Raw genomic sequence first — 20,995 nt, forward strand, 5'->3', positions numbered from 1 at the left:
CATGTCCTTCTACCTCCATTCCTGGCCTCCTACTGTCAAGGCTTCAGGAAAAGAAAAAAGACAGGGAACTGAGGTTCTCTTCAAGGTCAACAGCCAGTGATCCATCCCCACCTCAGTGTCTGCATTGCAGCATTAATGACTATGACCTGGACAGGAGGATCACTGTCTTGGGGTAAAGTCACCTAGCGACCACTGACAACTGGGAGATGTGAGCCTTTGCCATGATGCCCAAAGCTCTGTCAGCTAATCCTGGGGGTCAGCTTTCTTCCAGGGATTCTGACTTGATTAGTCTGGAGTGGTATTCAGAATCCATCACTTTAAACAAGCTCCCAGATAATTCCCAGACACAGTCAATTAATTCATCTGTTCACTGAATCTATGTGAATTCAACAAATATTTAAGAATTAGCAAGGCATTACACAGATATATTTTCAGCCTATATGATGCTTCCATCATAGAGAGGATAAGACCATAAATGTCATAAGTGAAATTATAAATTATGGTAAGTGATGTTTTATGTTCTAGACTAACCAAATCTGACCTAAGCCACAGCTGATTGGAAAAAGTTTCCTCCAGAGACGTTTATAGTCTCCCTGCCTCCCTCTTTCTTTTCTCTTCTTTTCCCTTTTCTTCTTTTTGCTTTCTTATCTACGTGGTCCACTTCTGTGGGCCTGTTAAAAGGAATACATCACCCACTAGACACTGCTGCAATCCATCTTCCTAGTCAACACATTAATGAGATGAACAATGATGCTGGGACAAAGCAGTGAAAATTTAAACTTTAATCTTCCTTATACTCTTACCTAGCAAGGTGACCTGACAAGTCATAGGTTTTCTGGCTGCCTATTCCTTAGGTTTTTACTGACTTACACTGGATGACTTCTGAGGGTTCCTTCCTCTAGCCCTGCAACTGCATAATTTTCAAGTCAAGTGGAGGTCAAGATTTTAGATGAATGAAAAAGAGTTGAAAGGAGCCATAACAATCTTCTAGTCCCACTCCCTTACTTTTAAACAGGAGGAGACAGAGGGCATGGTCAGACAGATCCAAATTTAAATCCCACCATCTGTCTGTTATATGCATCCTTGGCAAAATTATGTAAATTTTGCATCGGTTTATACTCAGCAGGCTGGCTTAACATTCAAAAAACAAAGATCATGGCATCCAGTCCCATCACTTCATGGCAAACTGTTGGGGAAACAATGGAAACAATGACAGACTTAATTTTCTTGGGCTCCAAAATCACTTGTGGATGGTGACTGTGGTCATGAAATTAAAAGACACTTGCTCCTTGGAAGAAAAGCTATGACAAATGTAGACAGCATATTAAAAAGCAGAGACATCACTTTGCCTACAAAGGTTTGTACAGTCAAAGCTATGGTTTTTCCAATAGTCATGTATGGATGTGAGAGCTGGACAATAGAAATGGCTGAGTGCCAAAAAATTGATGCTTTTGAACTGTGGTGCTGGAGAAGACTCTTGAGAGCCCCTTGGACTACAAGAAGATCAAACCAGTCAATCCTACAGGAAATCAACCCTGAATATTTATTGAAAGGACTGATGCTGAAGCTGAAGCTCCAATACTTGGGCCATCTGATGCAAAGAGCTGATGTACTGGAAAAGACCATGATGCTGGGAAAGACTGAAGGCAGGAGGAGAAGGGGATGACAGAGGATGAGATGGCTGGACGGCATCACCAACTCAATGGACATGAGCCTGAGCAAACTTCAGGAGATGGTGAAGGATAGGGAAGCCTGGCATGCTGCAGTCCATGGTGTTGCAAAGAGTCAGACATGACTGAGTGACTGAACAACAACAAAAATACTCAACAGCACAGAGGCACTGGATATATCAACCACTTAGAATTTCAATGAAGTTAATATTAGAATTCACTTAGAATTAAATGAAATAATATATTCAAAGTGCTTAAAACAGTACCTGGCATAGAGTGGAAAACACAACAAAAGGTCCTTTATTTACAACTGATTCCTATCTAATTATTATCTCTTCTTTCAGTTTCCTGAAAACTATTGTTTTACACTGGATCCCTGAATTAACTCTTTTATTTACTATTTTAATTTTCTTTTTTTATTCTTGATTCTCATTTTTAAAAATTATGCTTTGGCTGCCTTTTCCCATATCCCTCTATTGAACATATATGCACAACCCGTAGGCATAGGAGCATGTCTAACACATTAATGGGGATACAGAAGTCTATTATAAATGTCAGTATGGCAGCATTTTCTCTATTCTACCAACATTTTTAGAAATTAAGGGAGCATTTTCTCCACATATCTACCTTACCATTCTCAAAAGCAAAAATAAAACCCATAAATGTTTTCCATAGATATAAACATCACCCACAGAGGCCACATCAAGCAGACTGGGCCTGTCCTTCCTAGAGCAGATAAAAGACTAAATTGGTGGGTTTGGACTGTGATAACAGGTGCAGTTCCTGTGGCTGGAACTGGGCTGAGATGAGAACTACTGTGACAAGTGGGTCGAGGGGCAGGCAGCATGAAGTTCAGCAAGGACAGAGGTGCCTGGATGGGGACTGGGCCGGGAACTGTAAGGGAAGAGTGAGAAGTAGGTGGTGTAACAAACTCATTGCTGGCTTTCAACCTGTAAAATCAAGAGATAGCAGTGACATCTAGTAAAATACACGCTGCTAAGTCCTCATTTATTTTTAAACACATTAGTGTAAAAGCAACATTTGCCAAACACATTTTATTTCTATATATGTTGTTCAGTTAACTGATTTTTCCTTCATAGGGTAAAAATAGCAGGGGTTTTGTTTGTTTGTGTTTAGCTCTCTTTGCCTAAGACATCATACTGCATGATAACTTCAGCCTCCAGCATAGGAATCCTGAGGTCCCCAAACAAGAAATTTCCTCAGGGGCAGCCCTGCAGCTTCTGTGTTCACCACCTGGCTCCCTTGACATTGCTCAGCAAAGAGTAGTTAGGTAATTGTCTCTCTGGTGCCAGGAAACCGCTATGCAATTCTATGCACACAGCTATTTCGCAAAGCACCTGATCCTTTATCCCAATGCTGCCTCTCCATGAAACGCACTTGACAGAAAGGAACAGTAGCTAAACAGAAACCTCAGCCCAGGGTGCATTTCAAGGGCTAGCAAAGGTGCGTCCCCAAGAGCCGATAGCCCCAGTGTCAACAATCTTTAAAGCAGGAGCCTAAAGCAAACGAGAGTTATTCCCACACATGGTAGTGACTTTGACCTCAGTATGCTGCTAAGTCACTTCAGTCGTGTCCAACTCTGTGCGACCCCAGAGACAGCAGCCCACCAGGCTCCCCCATCTCTGGGATTCTCCAAGCAAGAACACTGGAGTGGGTTGCCATTTCCTTCTCCAATGCATGAAAGTGAAAAGTGAAAGTGAAGTCGCTCATTCTCATCCGACTTGTAGCGACCCCATGGACTGCAGCCTACCAGGCTCCTCTGCCCATGGGATTTTCCAGGCAAGAGTACTGGAGTGGGTTGCCATTGCCTTCTCCTGATCTCAGTATAAACCAAGCATTTCTGAGAAGGCCTTTCAAAATCTTCCCACATCAGAGGATTTCCTTTGCACAAAGTTTTATGTCAGTCAGGAGAACCCTCTACTTCCTAAGAAAGCAACAAAGCAAATATATCATAAAACAACATAGCAGTGATCATCAGGCATCAGCAACTGCAATTCACACACAGGGAGAAAGTGTCGCCAAGCCTAGGTCTGCAAAGATGGTCATGGTCCAGGGAAATCCCTTTATTCAGAGGAGAGAAGCAGGCAGATGGAACATCACCATCCCTAAGTGAGAAGGGAAAACGACTGTTGGGCTTAGCTCACCAGAGTGAACCTCTGGAGAAGGAAATGGCAACTCACTCCAGTATTCTTGCCTGGAGAATCCCATGCACAGAGGAGCCTGGTGGACTACAGTCCAGGGGGTCGCAAAGAGTCAGACACAACTGACTAAGCACACACACCACACCAGAGTCAAAGGAAACAACCTGCATTCTGGTAGTTTATAGGCTAGTGAACCCACACTGAGATACTACTAAAATAAAATGCAGACCTGCCATTTGTTCAGAAGCTAGAAAAACAGCTGAGAACTTAACCAGAGAAAATGAAAGTCACTCAGTCATGTCTGACTCTTTGCAACCCCATAGACTGTTGTCTGCCAAGCTCCTCTGTCCATGGGGATTCTCCAGGCAAGAATACTGGAGTGGGTAGCTGTTCCCTTCTCCGGAGGATCTTCCCGACCCACAGATCGAACAAACCCAGGTCTCTTGCATTTCAGGCAGATTCTTTAACTTCTGAGACACCCACTTAACCAGAGAGGTGGTGAAATGAGTGATAAAAGCACAGGCTCTGGTGCAAGCCAGACTGGGTTGAAATCCTGCTCCACCATTTGCCAGCTATGTGACCTAAGGCAGGTTACTTCCTATCTAGCTTATGTATTAGTAAAATGAAAATAACACTAGTAGCTACCTCATTGTATTTTTTATTGCCCACGTCTCTATCAGATCAGATCAGTCGCTCAGTCAGGTCCGACTCTTTGCGACCCCATGAATCACAGCACGCCAGGCCTCCCTGTCCATCACCAACTCCTGGAGTTCACTGAGACTCACGTCCATCGAGTCAGTGATGCCATCCAGCCATCTCATCCTCTGTCATCCCCTTCTCCTCCTGCCCCCAATCCCTCCCAGTATCAGAGTCTTTTCCAATGAGTCAACTCTTCACATGAGGTGGCCAAAATACTGGAGTTTCAGCTTTAGCATAATTCCTTCCAAAGAAATAGTAATCACAGCATTATGTACAGAAGGGGAAAAAAAAACTTTCTAAAACCTCTTTCTCCTCAAAGATTCTTAACATAAATTTAACTATATTAGAGTGATTCCACTAGTTTAGATGGCTTCCTTTATGGTCACTTAAAGAAAACTACTGTAAGTATTATAACTTACTACACTTTACAATTTGTTTTACAGCATAAGGCAATGGAGCCAATGTGATAATGAAAATGATTATCATATTGCTTTTTGCCTATTTGGGATTTTTTTCAAGGAAGCAATAGCGAAATATATGTAAATTTTAGAAGAAAAGGAGATGAAGGGGGAAAGGTTAGAACTGCCACATTTGTGTCAATACATTTAAAGAAACTGAGCTATATTTCTCCTGATCTTGATTATGTCCAATAATCCATCCTGCCTCTTGAGAAACCTATATGCAGGTTAGGAAGCAACAGTTAGAACCGGACATGGAACAATAGACTAGTTCCAAATAGGAAAAGGAGTATGTCAAGGCTGTACATTGTGATCCTGCTTATTTAACTTATATGCAGAGTACATCATGAGAAATGCTGGGCTAGAAGAAGCACAAGCTGGAATCAAGATTGCCGGGAGAAATATCAATAACCTCAGATATGCAGATGACACCACCCTTATGACAGAAAGTGAAGAGGAACTAAAAAGCCTCTTGATGAAAGTGAAAGAGGAAAGTGAAAAAGTTGGCTTAAAGTTCAACATTCAGAAAACAAAGATCATGGCATCTGGTCCCATCACTTCATGGGAAATAGATGGGGAAACAGTGGAAACAGTGTCAGACTTTCTTTTTTTGGGCTCCAAAATCACTGCAGATGGTGACTGCAGCCATGAAATTAAAAGACGCTTACTCCTTGGAAGGAAAGTTATGACCAACCTAGATAGCATATTGAAAAGCAGAGACATGACTTTGCCAACAAAGGTCCGTCTAGTCAAGGCTATGGTTTTTCCAGTGGTCATGTATGGATGTGAGAGTTGGACTGTGAAGAAAGCTGAGCGCTGAAGAATTGATGCTTTTGAACTGTGGTGTTGGAGAAGACTCTTGAGAGTCCCTTGGACTGCAAGGAGATCCAACCAGTCCATTCTAAAGGAGATCAGCCCTGGGTGTTCTTTGGAAGGACTGATGCTAAAGCTGAAACTCCAGTACTTTGGCCACCTCATGTGAAGAGTTGACTCATTGGAAAAGACTCTGATGCTGGGAGGGATTCGGGGCAGGAGGAAAAGGGAACGACAGAGGGTGAGATGGCTGGATGGCATCACTGACTTGATGGACGTGAGTTTGAGTGAACGCCGGGAGATGGTGATGGACAGGGAGGCCTGGCGTGCTGCGATTCATGGGGTTGCAAAGAGTCGGACACAACTGAGCAACTGAACTGAACTGAACTGAATGAAGGAAAAACATTTTAGTTTAACTGAGTCACGCTTGCTATAGAGTATCTCAGACGTTAGAATTTGACACAGAATTACATCCTCCTTTATTTTCCATTTTGCCTACATTTTGTTTTTCCCTTCAACAAAAGTAGCATACAATTTTTAAAATTTTCTTTTCAAATATATTTTAAAAACATAATCTGGACAGTGCAAGGCTTCTAGCAGGTCTCGCACCCAACACACACATACATGCGATCATTGTAAGCTGCTGCTGTGTACTCTTGCAGAGTTTTTTCCTGCACATATATAACACATATATTAATAATCAGCACATTTTTAAATAGGAAGAATTCCACCACTTACCAAAATAAGCCCTGATATTAGTGAGGAAGTTCCTGTTAGGGCCACGTAGAACTTCGGTGTTAATGTGTTCAAAAACATGCTCACTGAAAAACAAGAAAGAGGGAGAAGAACAGGGAATGCATGAGTATATCATCAGTAAAACCAACTCTCATTTTTCTTTCTGGTGAAATCATTTGTTGCTGATGACAAGAGTTATCAGAATCATAGCCAAGTGCCATTAAAATGCGTCAGCATCACACAGGCTCAGAATACTAGGTTCAAATTATGCATCCTAAAAGAAAACAACTACATACAAGAAGAAAGTTGTGAACAATTTTCATGAATTTATAGCCACTGAAGAGTCAAATCAAAGCTGGTTACTAAACTGTTAAGAGGACTGGAAGGTGCTCTAATATAAAACATATCTGATGTGTGGGTCCCACACATCAGAGTTTTTGATGAGCCAACAAGTGGTAGTTCAACCTTAAAACAAACAAAAATTAACTATATTAAAGATTTATTAAAGATTCTAATACTATGATCTCCCCTGAAAAAGAAATGTTAGCATATATTAATACAGTTTTTTCAACTAACTTATAAGGTTGTTAGACTTCTCATCAAAGTAATTGGATTCAATGGAGAAAAGATGAAAACTAAACCAATAAAAATGAAAGTACAGTGGTAAGACTAGCTCCTGCCACTCTGTTCAAATCAACACTACAGTAGATCTGCTTGCCCATTAAGTAAGGTCACTTACACATTTTATAAGTATATTTTAAGTCATTATTTATATCTAGAAATTGCACAAAACTTTGCAAACCAAACAACAATTGACCTAAATGGTTTTTTGCTTGCATATTCACATTTCTTAACTGAAGTGTTTGTGGAAGGGGATCATATCCAGTCCTGTTTCAATGAAGAACATTATAAGTAGGACTTTTATGCCATTAGGGGAAAAGCCTTTGGCATTTGTCCCGAGCTCAGCTCAGAAAGCAAAGTCACCAACATGAACAGAGATCCCATGCTCACTCATTGAACAAACGCTCTCTCTGCTTATGAATGAGACTGTGGACAAAGAATGGAAGCATGAATCAGACATAGCTCCCACCCTCTAGAAGGCTAAAGTCTAGCTGGAAACAGACAAGTAAACAAACAATCAACAGATGGTTTTGATAAGTGCATAGAAGGGTCCTGTGCACAGAATTTTATGAAAACACCTAAAAGGTATGCATCTTGGTCTGGGGGGTCAGGAAGATGTCCAGGAGTAAGCAGGAGTTAACCACACCAAAGTGGGCAGGAGGAAGACAGGAGGGCCATGTGAGCGAAGGACAGGGCCTGCTTTGAGGTCCTGAGGAAAGAGCACAGCCTTCCCAAATGTCTATGGACCTTCCCAAAGGCAGAGATGTAGAAGGATGCACTGATTCTGTCTTTCCTGACCATGGGCCTGGTCTCAACAAACCCTCCTCCCCCAACACCCACTTTAATCAAACTGGTTTGAGGGACTCATGGTCTATCATTTGCCATCACAAATCTGGACTAACAAAGTGCTCAGTCAAAAGTCACAACATGACTAAGTGGACCCTTTCGGAGGTAGAGGAGGCACAGAAGGAGGGATCGGCCTAGGGCTGTAAGGCAAGAAGAGGCACAGCTGAAATGTGGTCCTGCACTTGGCCATTAAAAAAAACAAGACTGTGGTTTGTCACTTCCACATAACAGTCTCTATAGCAGGAGGCAGATTTCTAAAAAGATTAAAAAAAATCAAGCAAACAATTCTAGTTTCAAACCTAAAGCTTGTAACTGACAGTTGATTCTGAGGTGCCTAAAATTCTCAAAATTCCCCTCCTCACACTATGAATGATTCAACATTTCCTTTTTTTTTTTTTTTTTAAGTCACCAAAATAGACCATTCACTTTGTTATTCTATAATTATGAACATTCATATCTGTACCATACACTTTTCAGTAAGTTTCTGGGGACATAGAATTCAACGAAATCTATTTCTAAAAGAAAGAGGGAAACCACTGCCTGAATTGTGAAGTGCTTTGGTAGTCCAGCTAAAAGCATAAAGCAATGGAGAGAAAAAGATTGGCTACTGAAAATTTACTGATGCACTAGAGATAAAATTTGAAGAACCAATTGACAAGTGAAAAAATTATGTGAGTTTTTAAAAGAGAGAAAAATAAACATTCTATACATTCAGTTTTACTTAAAATTATATAGCAACCATCAGAAACAATTAAAACATGCTTCTCTACTACATCCAGTTATATATACCAGAGTTGGGAGAGAGAATGGTGGGCACTAAAACAGACAAATAGAGAATGAGAGAAGCAGAGATAGAAGCATTTATAGAGAGTGGAAGGTGTTCATTTAATAACCTACTAATTTTATAGTCTTACTAGACATTCTGAGTAACATCATTAAGACATGGCATTTGGCAATTCTGGGCACAAATATCAACAATTAGTACTTGCCATTTGAATCTATCTATGTATTTAAAGTTCACAATAGCAATTTCACAGACTGGAGAACTCACTGCTCACTTCAACTCGGTGACGGCAATATTATTATTCATCTTATTTCATAGCTGGTGGTTGGGCAAAGCCCTAACACAGTTATCTAGCCCCCAGAGCTCAGGCTCATGCTATCAAGGGTGCATATGAGGATAAAGCTGAAAAGCATGAAGGAACAAAACAGCAAAAGAAAAACAGCAGTCTTGCATTTGAAAGGGAGAGGAAGCTCTAAAGCAGAGATACTAAAAGATGGATGATTGTACTGCTATTCCCTGGGGGAGGGGGGGGGGAGGGGCGGGCGGGAGGAGGCAGGATGCCACCCTGAAGGGAAGCATCTAGTTAAATATTCCTCCCTTAAATGAGAGCCGCACATTGCAAACCAGACTGTCTTAAACCTAGGAATACCTTGCCTACTTTCATCAGAGTCACTGGAAATTATTTTTGAAAATATGAGGGGGAGCCTGCAGAAATACCTAAAAATTAGACAGAAAACTTTGGGGAGTATAGTTTGAAACATAAACTGGATATTTCCTGACACCTATAGACACTCCAGTGTTCTTGCCTGGAGATTCCCAGGGATGGAGGAGTCTGGTGGGCTGCCATCTGTGGGGTCACACAGAGTCGGACACGACTGAAGTAACTTAGCATAGACATAGGAATACTATCTCCATAGCTGCTGGGACTCAGGCAAAACAAATGGTAAAGACTAATCTAGCTGTGCTAAGAATCAATTCATAAAATTAAAAACTTAGTAAGTCAGAAGGCTTTTCATCTGACCTTGCTGGACACACTAACAGGTCATTGCGCAAAGAATATTGCATCAATTATTCAAGGATGGCAGGCCTCAGGGAATGTTTCTTAGGCATTCTGAAGATGCTGAACTTACGTCGTGTCTGACTCTTAGTGACCCCATGGATGTAGCCCACAAGGCTCCTCTGTCCATGGGATTCTCCATGCAAGAATACCAGCGTGGGTTGCTTTGCCCTTCTCCAGGGGATACTCCCAACCCAGGGATCAAACCCAGGTCTCCCGCATTGCAGGCAGACTCTACCATCTGAGCCACCACGAAAGTCAAAACTTGGCACAGTCTGGAATTAAGTACAGGTCTGAGAAGAAACTAGGTAGGAGGGGTGGGTAAATGAATTGAAAACTCAGTGACCTCTCTGGATCAAAGAAGAGAGGAGGTAAGAAGATAATACAACATGTCAACTGTGGAAAGTCAAGAATCACCCCTGTGAGCTGGGAACTAGAATACCAGAGGGCTTACTCAGGAGTCACATGGGATGGCCCTTTGAGGTCCTGTCTGTGAGGAGCCAGCCCTGTTTCTGGCCCTTGTGACACCAAGAGTCTTCCCGAATATTCTTCAGGGCACAAACAATTCCCAAATTACACTCCTGGAGAACACACTGAACATGTAACGCTTAAAGAGTGTTTGACCCCTCAAGATATATTCTACTTTATACAAGCCCTTGAACGAACAGGTTAAGGCAGCATCAAAGACTAGGAGGTACTGACCAGACAGAACTGAATATGCAGTGTGATAAAGTCTACAACACCCAAAAACATGGGTCTGCTTTGTCTCATGTTCCATTTAATGCCTTGCTAAAATAGGGCATGTGAAGTAAAAAGAATTAGAAAGTTATGACAATCAGCAATCACTGAAAAGATTAGGACTAAAGTCCTTAGAAAGAAAGGTTAAAGAAACTAAATCTATTTAAGCTGTGCTGGAAAAAAGAAAAAAAGAGAGAGATTTTTGTGTGAAAGCTTTATGCCTGGGAAAGAGAGAGGGGTTAGGAGACTTGGTCTCTGCACCGAAACCAGCAGCAGTGGTGGCCCTGGGAAATTCTGACACCCTCCCAGAGCTCCTCTGAGGCTCAGATGGAAACAGGCCTTTTCCTCACCCCCTCACAACCAGTTCATACTTGCCGAGTGTCACCCTGGGAAGGGTGCTGGGGATACAGCAAGGAGCAGAGTCCCTCCAAGGGGCTTACAATCCAAGGCGTGAGAGAGGTAAGTAAACCACTAAGAGAACACATGAGGGAGTCAGGAGGACACACAGCACTCAAAGGGATTAGGAGATCAAGAGAAATGTCTGCCAAATGTAAGCATCCGTCCGAGACTTGTAGGATGAATCAAGAGCTACCCAGGTGAGATTACTTGTGGCTGCATGGGCTAGTCTCAGACGAGACAAATGAAAATGAGTTCAGACTGCACGTCTCAAAATTAAAGGTGTTTACTGCTCTTTGGCATTCTCCAAAATCATTTATCAAGGACTTCTCTCTAGTGACTTTATGCAGGGAGTAGATAAAACAATACTGAAGAAATAGGGAACTCTGAATTCTTACTTTTCTTAGAAAATAAATATAAGTAAAATTTATTTCAATACAAGTTGAAAATCTATGATTCTGGGGCTGTTTCATTATCTACAACATAAGATAATGTGTCTTACAGGGTTGTTGTGAGAACTAAATGTGACAGTTTAGATAAATTGCCTAACACAGTAGATGTCATCAAATAATATTACTGTTGTTTTTTGTATTACTCTTCCTTTTGTGATTGGGCATCTTCTATTACTATGGCATAGAAAGCAGAGGAGACTGAGCTGAATGTATACATAACAGTAGGAACAGTAGTCATCTAGCATTTACTGAGCACCTCCTGTATGCCAAGCACTGCGGTATACATCACAGCCCAAGAAATAGATCACTTGCACTGTGATTTGTCTTTATGTTAAACACGGATGTCCTACAAAACAGTCAGTTAACAGAAGGGTCCTTTGAACTGGAGTCTCGATGCTTGAGATGGAAGTAAACTTGAGGATGAGTCTGAAGGCAGCCATTATAGAAGGCAAAGAAATCCATGTGGATATCCAATAGCTCTGGCTAACTGCGGTGAGCCCAGAAAGGGTGTTAAGATAAGCCACTCTATCTGCTCCAAGAGCTTCTTTCTCAACTGTTCATAAATAAAATGCAGCTTCAAACTCTGCTTCCATGAGAGCAAGCTATTCCACATGCTAATCTGTGGCTGTCTTTGCAGATCTACTGATGTTCAAGTAGAAGCTTGAGGAAATTTTTTTTTTAATCTGGAAACCAAGTATCTTCATTTTACCCCAGCAAATTTTTGTTGTTGTTGTTGTTTTAAATAGGCCACACATTAAATTTACAATATTTAAATGTTTCAAAAAAAAAATCAGTTTTACATCTGTAAAACCACGTCAGTTCAACAGAAGATTAAAAGCACACCAAGAGCATGCTTTCTCGTTTGTTGTTTCTGCTTCCCCTCTCCTTGCCCTTCACCCTGGTCTCCCTAGGCTGTGACAAGGTCTCAGGCTTTTATGTATCACAATTCCCTGGATAAATTCTGTAGCATTTATCCTTGAGAGGAGAAAGACATGGAAGTATATTTTTAGACATGTTCTTATTGCAAGAAACCCTCATAAATCATTCTGTCAACTCTTCCCTCTACCCCTGACGTTGCATTGGCAACTTTACAGGTATACTGTTTCTGCTTTATCAGGCGTCTGGCTCGACTGAGGAGTGGAGCTGAGCACATTCTTTCTTTCCTCAGTTGTGGTGGAGAAACTACACTGAAGCAATGCTCAATCTTCACGGCTCCTTGTCCCTTGCTGGAGGGAGTCCATCTGTCAACAACGTAGGACTGTCCAAAGCCCAGTCACATATAAACCTTGGTAACCCAAAGGACCTAGAGAAGCGAGATCTCAGATTACCTGTTCCCTTTTATTTGCAAGTAGGCTCATGATGAGAGACTATAGTCAAGAACAGGAGAGCAACTTGTATAAGTCTTTTACATTTTTAGCTATTTAAAACATGCTTTAATTTAGAGTTGAAGATTTATGACTCTTCTTATTTCTCATAAACTGCTTGACATCAGGAAGAAAAAAAGACATAATTGCCTCTAACGGGAGAAACTTCTGCAACGAGACAGAAGCCTTATGGAGACATGGTCCTCCAGGCCCAGGCCTCCTCTCACCTCCAACCAGTCACTGAGTCTCCATCATCCAGCACCCAGCACAGAACCTGGGCCACAGGGATACTCAACGTTTGATAAACTGCAGGACAGCATAAGGAAGAGTGGTAGGTGACAAAGTCATTAACAACCATTCCTCAGGACTTCTTATTAAAGAAACAAATTCCTAAGTCTAGAAAAATTGAAATTCTTTAATGGCTGTGACCTGTTCTTCTGGGAGTGTGTGTGTGTGTGTGTGTTTCTGTCCTAGAGTACCTGTACACTGTGAGATGCTTATTAGGTAGACTGAATGACCACTACTCACTGCTAAATCAAGCAAGTCCAGACATACTTATTCTATCCTCACACAGTAAGGCCTTGGCTATATAGAACCTCAGTAATGAATTATTTGGGATAAAGTGAAAATGAATGTATTAGTTGCTCATTCGTGGGTCTGACTCTTTGCAACCCCACAGCCTGTAGCCTGCCAGGCTCCTCTGTTCATGGGTTTCTCCAGGCAAAAGTACTGGAGTGGGTAGCCATTCCCTTCTCCAGGGGATCTTCCCTGGATTTTCCAGACTCAAGAAGCGAACCTGGGTCTCTTGTATCGCATACAGATTCTTTGCCATCTGAGTCACCATGAAAGCCCTAGTTAAAGCCCTATTAAAAATCAGAAGTTTTCTTTTTCAAAGCAATTTTATAAGGAAATCTTTCCAAAATGCATCACATACTTGACTGCATCTTTAAACAAAATATTCAGAAAATATTTCAATCTTTACTTGACGGCTGTAAGTCATCAAAATGAACATAAACTATAGTACTGTGCTAGCATTCAGCAATATTTCTAGAAGCCCTTTCAGTACCCTATGTTCTTTCCCTCCAAAATGAAGTGATCCCAGACTAATGTGTTTTTTCAGTCTTTCTCATATTTTTGTCACCCGGCATACTATTATTTGTTGTCATTGTGTGCCTGCTTCAAACTGCTTTCTCTCCTTTTTAATAAGCTACTTAAAAATCTACGGTTCCTTCAAAGGCAGGTAATCAACTTCGGTCATTCAATAAATACTGATATTTAATGTATGTCAAGGGGGCTTCCCAAGTGTTGTAGTGGTAAAGAATACGCCTGTCAATGCAGAAGACACAGAAGACATGGCTCGATCCCTGGGTCAGGAAGATCCTCTGGAGGAGGAAATGGCAACCCACTCCAGTATTCTTGCCTGGAGAATCCCATGGACAGAGGAGCTTGGCAGGCTACAGTCCATGGGGTCACAAAGAATTGGACACAACTGAGCACACAATATATGTCAAAACTGTACAATGCTGAGGATACACAGATATATAATACATAGTTCTTATCCTCAAGGAGCTCTGCATTTTGTGGAAGAAACAGACATGGAAACAAATTAACAGGCAATTCTTAATCTGAGTATTACTCTGGAAATAGAAAGTTGGTACTCCTACATCAGCCTTGGGCTAGGGTGCACGTGTACATGCTAAGTCGTGTCAGTCATGTCCGATTCTTTGCGACCCTATGGCCTGTAGGGTAGGAAATAGAATATGCATTCATAAATGTTCCTTTGGTAAGATTGCTAAGCAAAGCCAAAGAATGTGCACCGAAACTAGGTAAAATAAGACCTGTGATCTCCCACTGGTAATTCTTTGATGCTCATCTGTATGTGCTATATACACTGGCTTTAAATATATATATATAGAGAGAGAGAGAGAGAGAGAGAGAGAGAGCTTGGTGGTTGGGGAGTTGAAATGACTGGATGGCTGAGTTCTAGAAAGGTACAGTATCACCACAGTGAGCTATAATACACACATCTATAGGATGGCTGAAATCAGTATTGTAAATATAAGAACACTCTTGGTGGTTCTTGTGTTCACAATAAAAGTGGTCACTCAGTCATGTCAGACTCTTTGCGACCCCATGGACTATAGCCTACCAGGTTCCTCCGTCCACGGGATTTTTCCAGGCAAGAGCACTGGAGTGGGTTGCCACTTCCTTCTCCAAAGGATCTTCCTGACCCAGGGATTGAACCCAGGTTTCCCGCATTGTAGGCAGACGCTTTACTGTCTGAGCTACCAGAAAAATTCCTGTGTTCACAATGGAGGACTCCAAAAGGCTCCTTACAGAATCAGTCATGCAAAATGTGTTTGGACTTTTCCCTCATCTTGAAAAGAATTTGGTCATCAGCTTCTCACCCTTACTTTACTAGAAGTCATTTTTTAAAAAAGAAGCCCTAATGGTTTGATTTAATCTAACCTAATGATTAGATTACATGCTGCAAAATTCATTACCTAAAGGACTAGAATAGAGATACTACCTAAAAGTGTTCAAAATATTTGTGGCAACCCAGTAGTCTGAATAGATAATTGATAAATCTAAGATGCATGGAAGTAACTAAGAAAGGTAAGAAGAGCATTAACAAGAGTAAGGGAAACACAGTCTAAAACATCTTTCAGCAAATTCTCTATACTTATTCATCAGTGCACTCTTTTATCCAAAATGTACTTGGCTTATAAAAAGTACAAGACACTGAACTAGACACTGGGGTCGTGAAATTAAAAAATAATGAGACTGACCTAGAGAAAGGAAAATAAGATGCCTACACAAATAACACAGGACAGAATATGAAACACATCAGAAAAGAGGTACAGACAAAACTTAGAGGAATAAAATATCACTTTCCTCTAGAAGGATGAGAGAAACTTAATGAATCAGATGGCCTTTTTTCTGGGCTTTGAAAGAAGGATAAGCTTAGAGCATGAGGTTGGAGATGAAAAAAGATAGTGTAGGACTCCAGACAGACATGACAACACACCCAAAGGAACTGGGTTGGAGTACGAGGTAGATGAGGAGAAGCAGTGGGTGAATGTTAACTCAAATGCCAAGCCGAGAAAATCAGACTTTACACAGAAGACAGCAAGAACATACTCACCATTCATGAACAAAGATGTGAGCAAGACAGGTGTGTCTGGTAGTAATGAAGCAGAGTGTAAAATGTAGAGCTTTAGGAATTATTTCAGAAGAGAGCTCCTGTAATACCATGAGGGTGGGCAGTTGGGCATATCAGATGCTGCAGAGATAAATTCAATGGGATTTGGCTGTTAACAATGTGACACAAAGAGTAAGAGTTTAGAGACGGTTGGCAAAACGGAGCCAAAGTCAAATGGCAAGTGATTAAAGATAGCGAGTGAGTGGTAAGGAAATTACAGCAGCGGGCACAGGCTACTTCAATAGGAAGTCTGGCAGGAAAGGAAAGAAGAGCATTTATCATTAAGTGTGACTTAAGTACAGAAAACAGAAATGGCACCTTAGGAGTTAATAAGTAAACTAGGAAGGAATAAAACTCAAACCTTTATTCTACTGCAGTGATATTAGCCCCCCTAAGAAATCTAATACTGGTTCATTCTTATATCAAGCTTTTATCTCAGATTTTTTTTACATACATCTGAAAGAATAATTAAAAGTGTGAAGTACTTTAATTGACATGATTCTGAACCTAACAATTACATTTATGTGCATTCCTGTTTTATCAGCTGGGATTAAATGACAATACAAAACTAAATTGTTTTCTACTGAATTTATTCTGATTTTTGTACTGTCTAATAATTTCCAAGCTCCGTTTTGAAACCCTCTGCTAACTGCAAGAGTTTGCTCACATGAAGATCACAGTTTGAGCCAGAGAAGCAACTACAGGCCACAGAGTAGTAAAATTAAAATTAAGTTAGGTGTTTCTTTTTATTATATTCTCCACAAATCAATGACTAATCTACTTCTCTTTTGAGTGAATAGCTGCCGCACAACAGAAGGTCTGCTGGAAGCAAAGTTAGGCTATTTCCTTTTCGGTGAGGACACATAACCCACAGAGTAAAGCAGCCACAGGGGAAACCACTAGACAGACCAATATTCTGGTATTCAGCAGCTCCAAAGCTCCACAATAAACCTTTGGATTCATTATTTTCGATTCCAGTACCTAGTTTCAGCTTTGTATTTGCATCAGATGACTAGCTATTACTCCAGAGGACACTTAAAATTATCTCCCCAGGTCCAGGGCTGGTAGCAAATTCTAAGCACTAAGGCTCAAACAAATTCAGCTTAAAGCAACGCCTACAGGTGACAGTCAATAGAAACTGAAAATTGGTATTTGCAAATGCTAGTAAGCCAGTTTTTTTTTTTAATATATTTTTAAAGATGTATCTAAATTCCAGACGCCCTATGCCATCCCTAATACAAACGCTCCTAGTGCCTGTTGCATGGGCTTTTTTCCCTTCCAAATCTACTCTTCACATCTCAAATAGTTTTCGGACATTGTCATCCCTCACTGTGAGTGACCCATTCATCTATAATATAAAAGGAAAAAGAAAAAAATTTGCATGTTTTAATTAGAATTGTCTAATGCCTCACTCCTTAGGATCCAGCATTTTACCTACATGTGGATCAGTAGTGGTTAAAACCCAGGATTAATGAGGTCACTGTCCTAAGTCTGAATGAGTCAGTGAATCTCATACCAAGAAATCCTGTGCCACAAACTAGAGAGCACCCCAGGCTAGCTGTACTATAAATAGGTATTACCGCTTGGAAGCCAAGTAACACATTAGTATAAAATAACCACATTTAAAAAAGGGCTTCCCTGATGGCTCAGTGGTAAAGAATCCACCTGCCAATGCAGAAGACACAGGTTAAATCCCTGATTGAGGAAGATCCTACATGCCAAGGAGCAACTAAGCCCATGGGCCACAGCTACTGAACCTGTGCTCTAGAGACCGGGAGTCACAATACTGAAACTCCATGTCTTAGAGCCTGTGTTCCATCACAAGAGAAGCCTCCCCAATGAGAAACCCGTGCACCACATCTAGGGAATAGCCACCACTCTCCATAACTAGAGAAAAGTCCACACAGCAACGAACACCCAGCACGTGTGCTCAGTTGCTCAGTTGAGTCTGACTCTTTGCGACCCCATGGACCATAGTCCACCAGCCTCCTCTGTCCATGGGATTCTCCAGGCAAGAATACTAGAGTGGGTTGCCATTTCTTCCTCCAGGGGATCTTTCTGACCCAGGGACTGAACCCACATCTCCTGCATTGTAAATGAATTCTCTCCCTTGAGCCACCTGGGAAGCCCAATAAATACCCAGAACAGCCAAAATAAAATAAATTTTAAAAAATTACCAAAGAAAATGATTAATTTTCAAGGTTATTTTTCCAAACCATTTTGAAAAACAAACAAACAAAAAAATTAATCTTCCCCCTGCAAAAAAAAAGAGGGAGAGAGAGAAAAAAAGAAAAGAAAAACCAGCATACATAGCACTGCTAATGATTACCTGCACAGGCCAAGTTTTTCTTAGGAGATACTGCTAAGATAAAATCATGCAAACTGACAGATGTAGAGACTAAAGGACAAAGCAACATTTAACATAATTACTCAGTAAGCAAGTACAGTAAGTGATTTGCAAAAATGCCACTTTTAGTATAAATCAGATCACTATCTGCAAGATGTCTAACATCATCGTTATGAGGACAAAGAAGTGTCTTATCAGACCATACTTTAAAATACTTAGTTCAGTGTAGAGAGAAAGACTGACTAATATTTACTCAGGAGATGTACTAGGGCTACTATATGTCAGGCACTGTTTTAGGTTAAACATTTTAGATCTTTAATCACTTGATCCCCACAGCAGATCCACAAAGTACATCATTACTCCCATTCTCATCCAAGGACATGCAGCTATGAGCGATTTGAACATTACTCTGCCAGACCCGAAAGCCTGTGCTCTTTCCTCTTGGGCACATACCTTTCTTTGGGGTAGCTGATACCATATTTGGGAAGGTAAAACAAATGCCCAAGTTTCACATTTGCTGTTTGAGGTTTCCAAAGTTATTCTCTTTTGAAATGGCACTGTGCCACTTGTTCCAGAGCCAGACCCTGAGACTGGGCTCAGGGAGCCCTCTAGGACTTGAAAGCAAAGGACTGCCCCAAACCTTAGCCTCAGGGGCACAGAGATTCCTGAGTTGAGGGTGAGAGTGAAGGTGGCTGATTACTGAGACATTCATTACCACACAAACCTCATGTTAAATGACTTTGACTCTCCCTCAAGACAAGACAATGAAACATGACATCTGCAAGTTCTGATGCATTCTGCTCTGCATTCTGTTTTATTCTGTATATTGCCCATTTAAATTATTATGTTCTTGGGAGGGGGTTTCAGGATGGGGGACACATGTACACCCATGGCTGATTCCTCTACAATATTGTAAAGTAATTAGCCTCCAATTAAATGAATTAATTTAAAAATAAATTAATAAATTACTATGTTCTATGCTTAGTTGCTCAGTCATGTTGGACTCTTGCAACCCCATAGACTGTAGCCTGCCAGGCTCCTCTGTCCATGGGATTCTCCAAGGCAAGAATACTGGAGTGGGTTGCCATTTCCTTCTCCAGAGGATCTTCCCAATCTAGGAATTGAACCGGGATCTCCTGCACTGCAGACAGATTCTTTACCAACTCAGCTATGAGGGAAGCCTAAATTACTATAGGTCAAGGTAAAAATCCAGAATCAGATATTTCACAGAGAAATAGGCAGCACCATCTCACGGTCAGGACGTAAATATGAATATTGGTAGATCTGGCTCCTTTCTCTGATTCTTTATTAGGCACCATTCATTCTCCTTCATTTAAAATTACAGTGTGAACTTTTTCCAATCTCATTAAAATTTTTTGAAAACATGATTTTAATGGCTGTGTAAGAGTACTTCCTCCCAAAGTTTTTTTTTTTTTTTTTTTTTTATAATTTATATAAACTGCTTTGTCAATGGAAATTTAGGTTGTTTCTAAAGTTTTTGATGTTACCAGTGCTATTAAAATGAAAGTGACTATTGCTTTGATAGGCATCTCTAATGATTTCCTTAGAATGGATTCCTAGAAGTAATATTAATGACCTAAAGGTGACAAGCATTTTAAAGTCTCAATTCAAGTTGTCAAATTACTTTCCAAAATGGTTGTGGTGCTTTCCACTCCAGCAGTGTTTGAGAGCATCTGTCTCATCAAATTAAGCATTATGTGTTCCCAAATTAGTAGAGAGGAAAGGAGGGAGGGAGAGATGGAGGGAAGACACAGAGAAAGAAAAAGATAAAGAGAGTAAGAGAGGAAGGAAGAAAGGAAGGAATGCAGAAAGGAAGAAAGGGAGAGGGAGGGAGTTATTTCTTTGATTACTAGCTAAGCAAAAATTTTTTCATGTTTATTTTCTCTAGTTTTTAATTCTTTGAGGAGCATCACAGACAAAACCAGATCTAAAAATGATGGGAGTTCAACATGAAACAAGTCAAAAGCTGCAGAAAAAAATCAAATAATTTCTCAAAACAGGGAAGCGAGGGACCTAACTGCTGAAAGGAAACACTTAGGTGAAAAAAAAATCCCACTTGCAGAGTACTGGGGTTAAAAGTACCTTAAACTGTCTACCTCATTTTAGTATGAGAGAGAAATGCTGTCTCTTTTTGCCACAGAGCATTAGTGACTTGAAGTACTTTTGTTTTTCCTTTTTGGTGCTTTTCCCCTTCTTCTTTTTCTTGTACATAATTTCTATATACTTGTCTCTTATTTCCTCTTTCTTAGGAATAACGACTATTGCCGACTCAAACATTACAAAGATGGACATACCCAAATGATAGAGAACAGGTATTTATGTTCTATAATAAAACCAGGAAACAGAAAAAAATGAAAGTCTAATACTGATTCACTCCTAATACATTCGATCAAAGTAAAAACATAAAGTTTATCTTTATTCTCAACAGATTTTTTAAAAAATAGAGCATGTCCTAGCTGTGGAAAATTTATAAAGACTTTTATAATCATAATTTTTAAATGGCTAAAAATTTTCATTGGCTCTAAAACTTGACATCTGACTAGCAGAAAATATTTATAGGATCTTCACAAGACTCCCAGTTGTTGATTTTCACAACTTCGTAGGGTCTTATTATTCTGCTCATTTTTACA

At 40.5% G+C, this 20,995-nt stretch overlaps 1 protein-coding gene across 10 annotated transcripts in view; it reads right to left on the bottom strand.

Annotated features, from left to right (window-relative positions):
* The window catches only part of ST7 (suppression of tumorigenicity 7), a 268,694-nt gene that overhangs the window by 116,693 nt on the left and 131,006 nt on the right, over nt 1–20,995 (bottom strand). For all 10 annotated transcript variants that reach the window (XR_009494113.1, XM_005205387.5, NM_173961.3 and 7 more), the window contains exon 2: nt 6,541–6,623. Coding sequence is in view for 9 of the 10 variants with exons in the window: in XM_005205387.5 (XP_005205444.1) it covers nt 6,541–6,623 (83 nt within the window). In the remaining variant the exon portion in view is untranslated. The remainder of the gene's footprint in view (nt 1–6,540; nt 6,624–20,995) is intronic.

The sequence above is a fragment of the Bos taurus genome, chromosome 4 (genome assembly GCF_002263795.3).
Source record: "Bos taurus isolate L1 Dominette 01449 registration number 42190680 breed Hereford chromosome 4, ARS-UCD2.0, whole genome shotgun sequence".
Lineage (NCBI taxonomy): Eukaryota > Metazoa > Chordata > Mammalia > Artiodactyla > Bovidae > Bos > Bos taurus.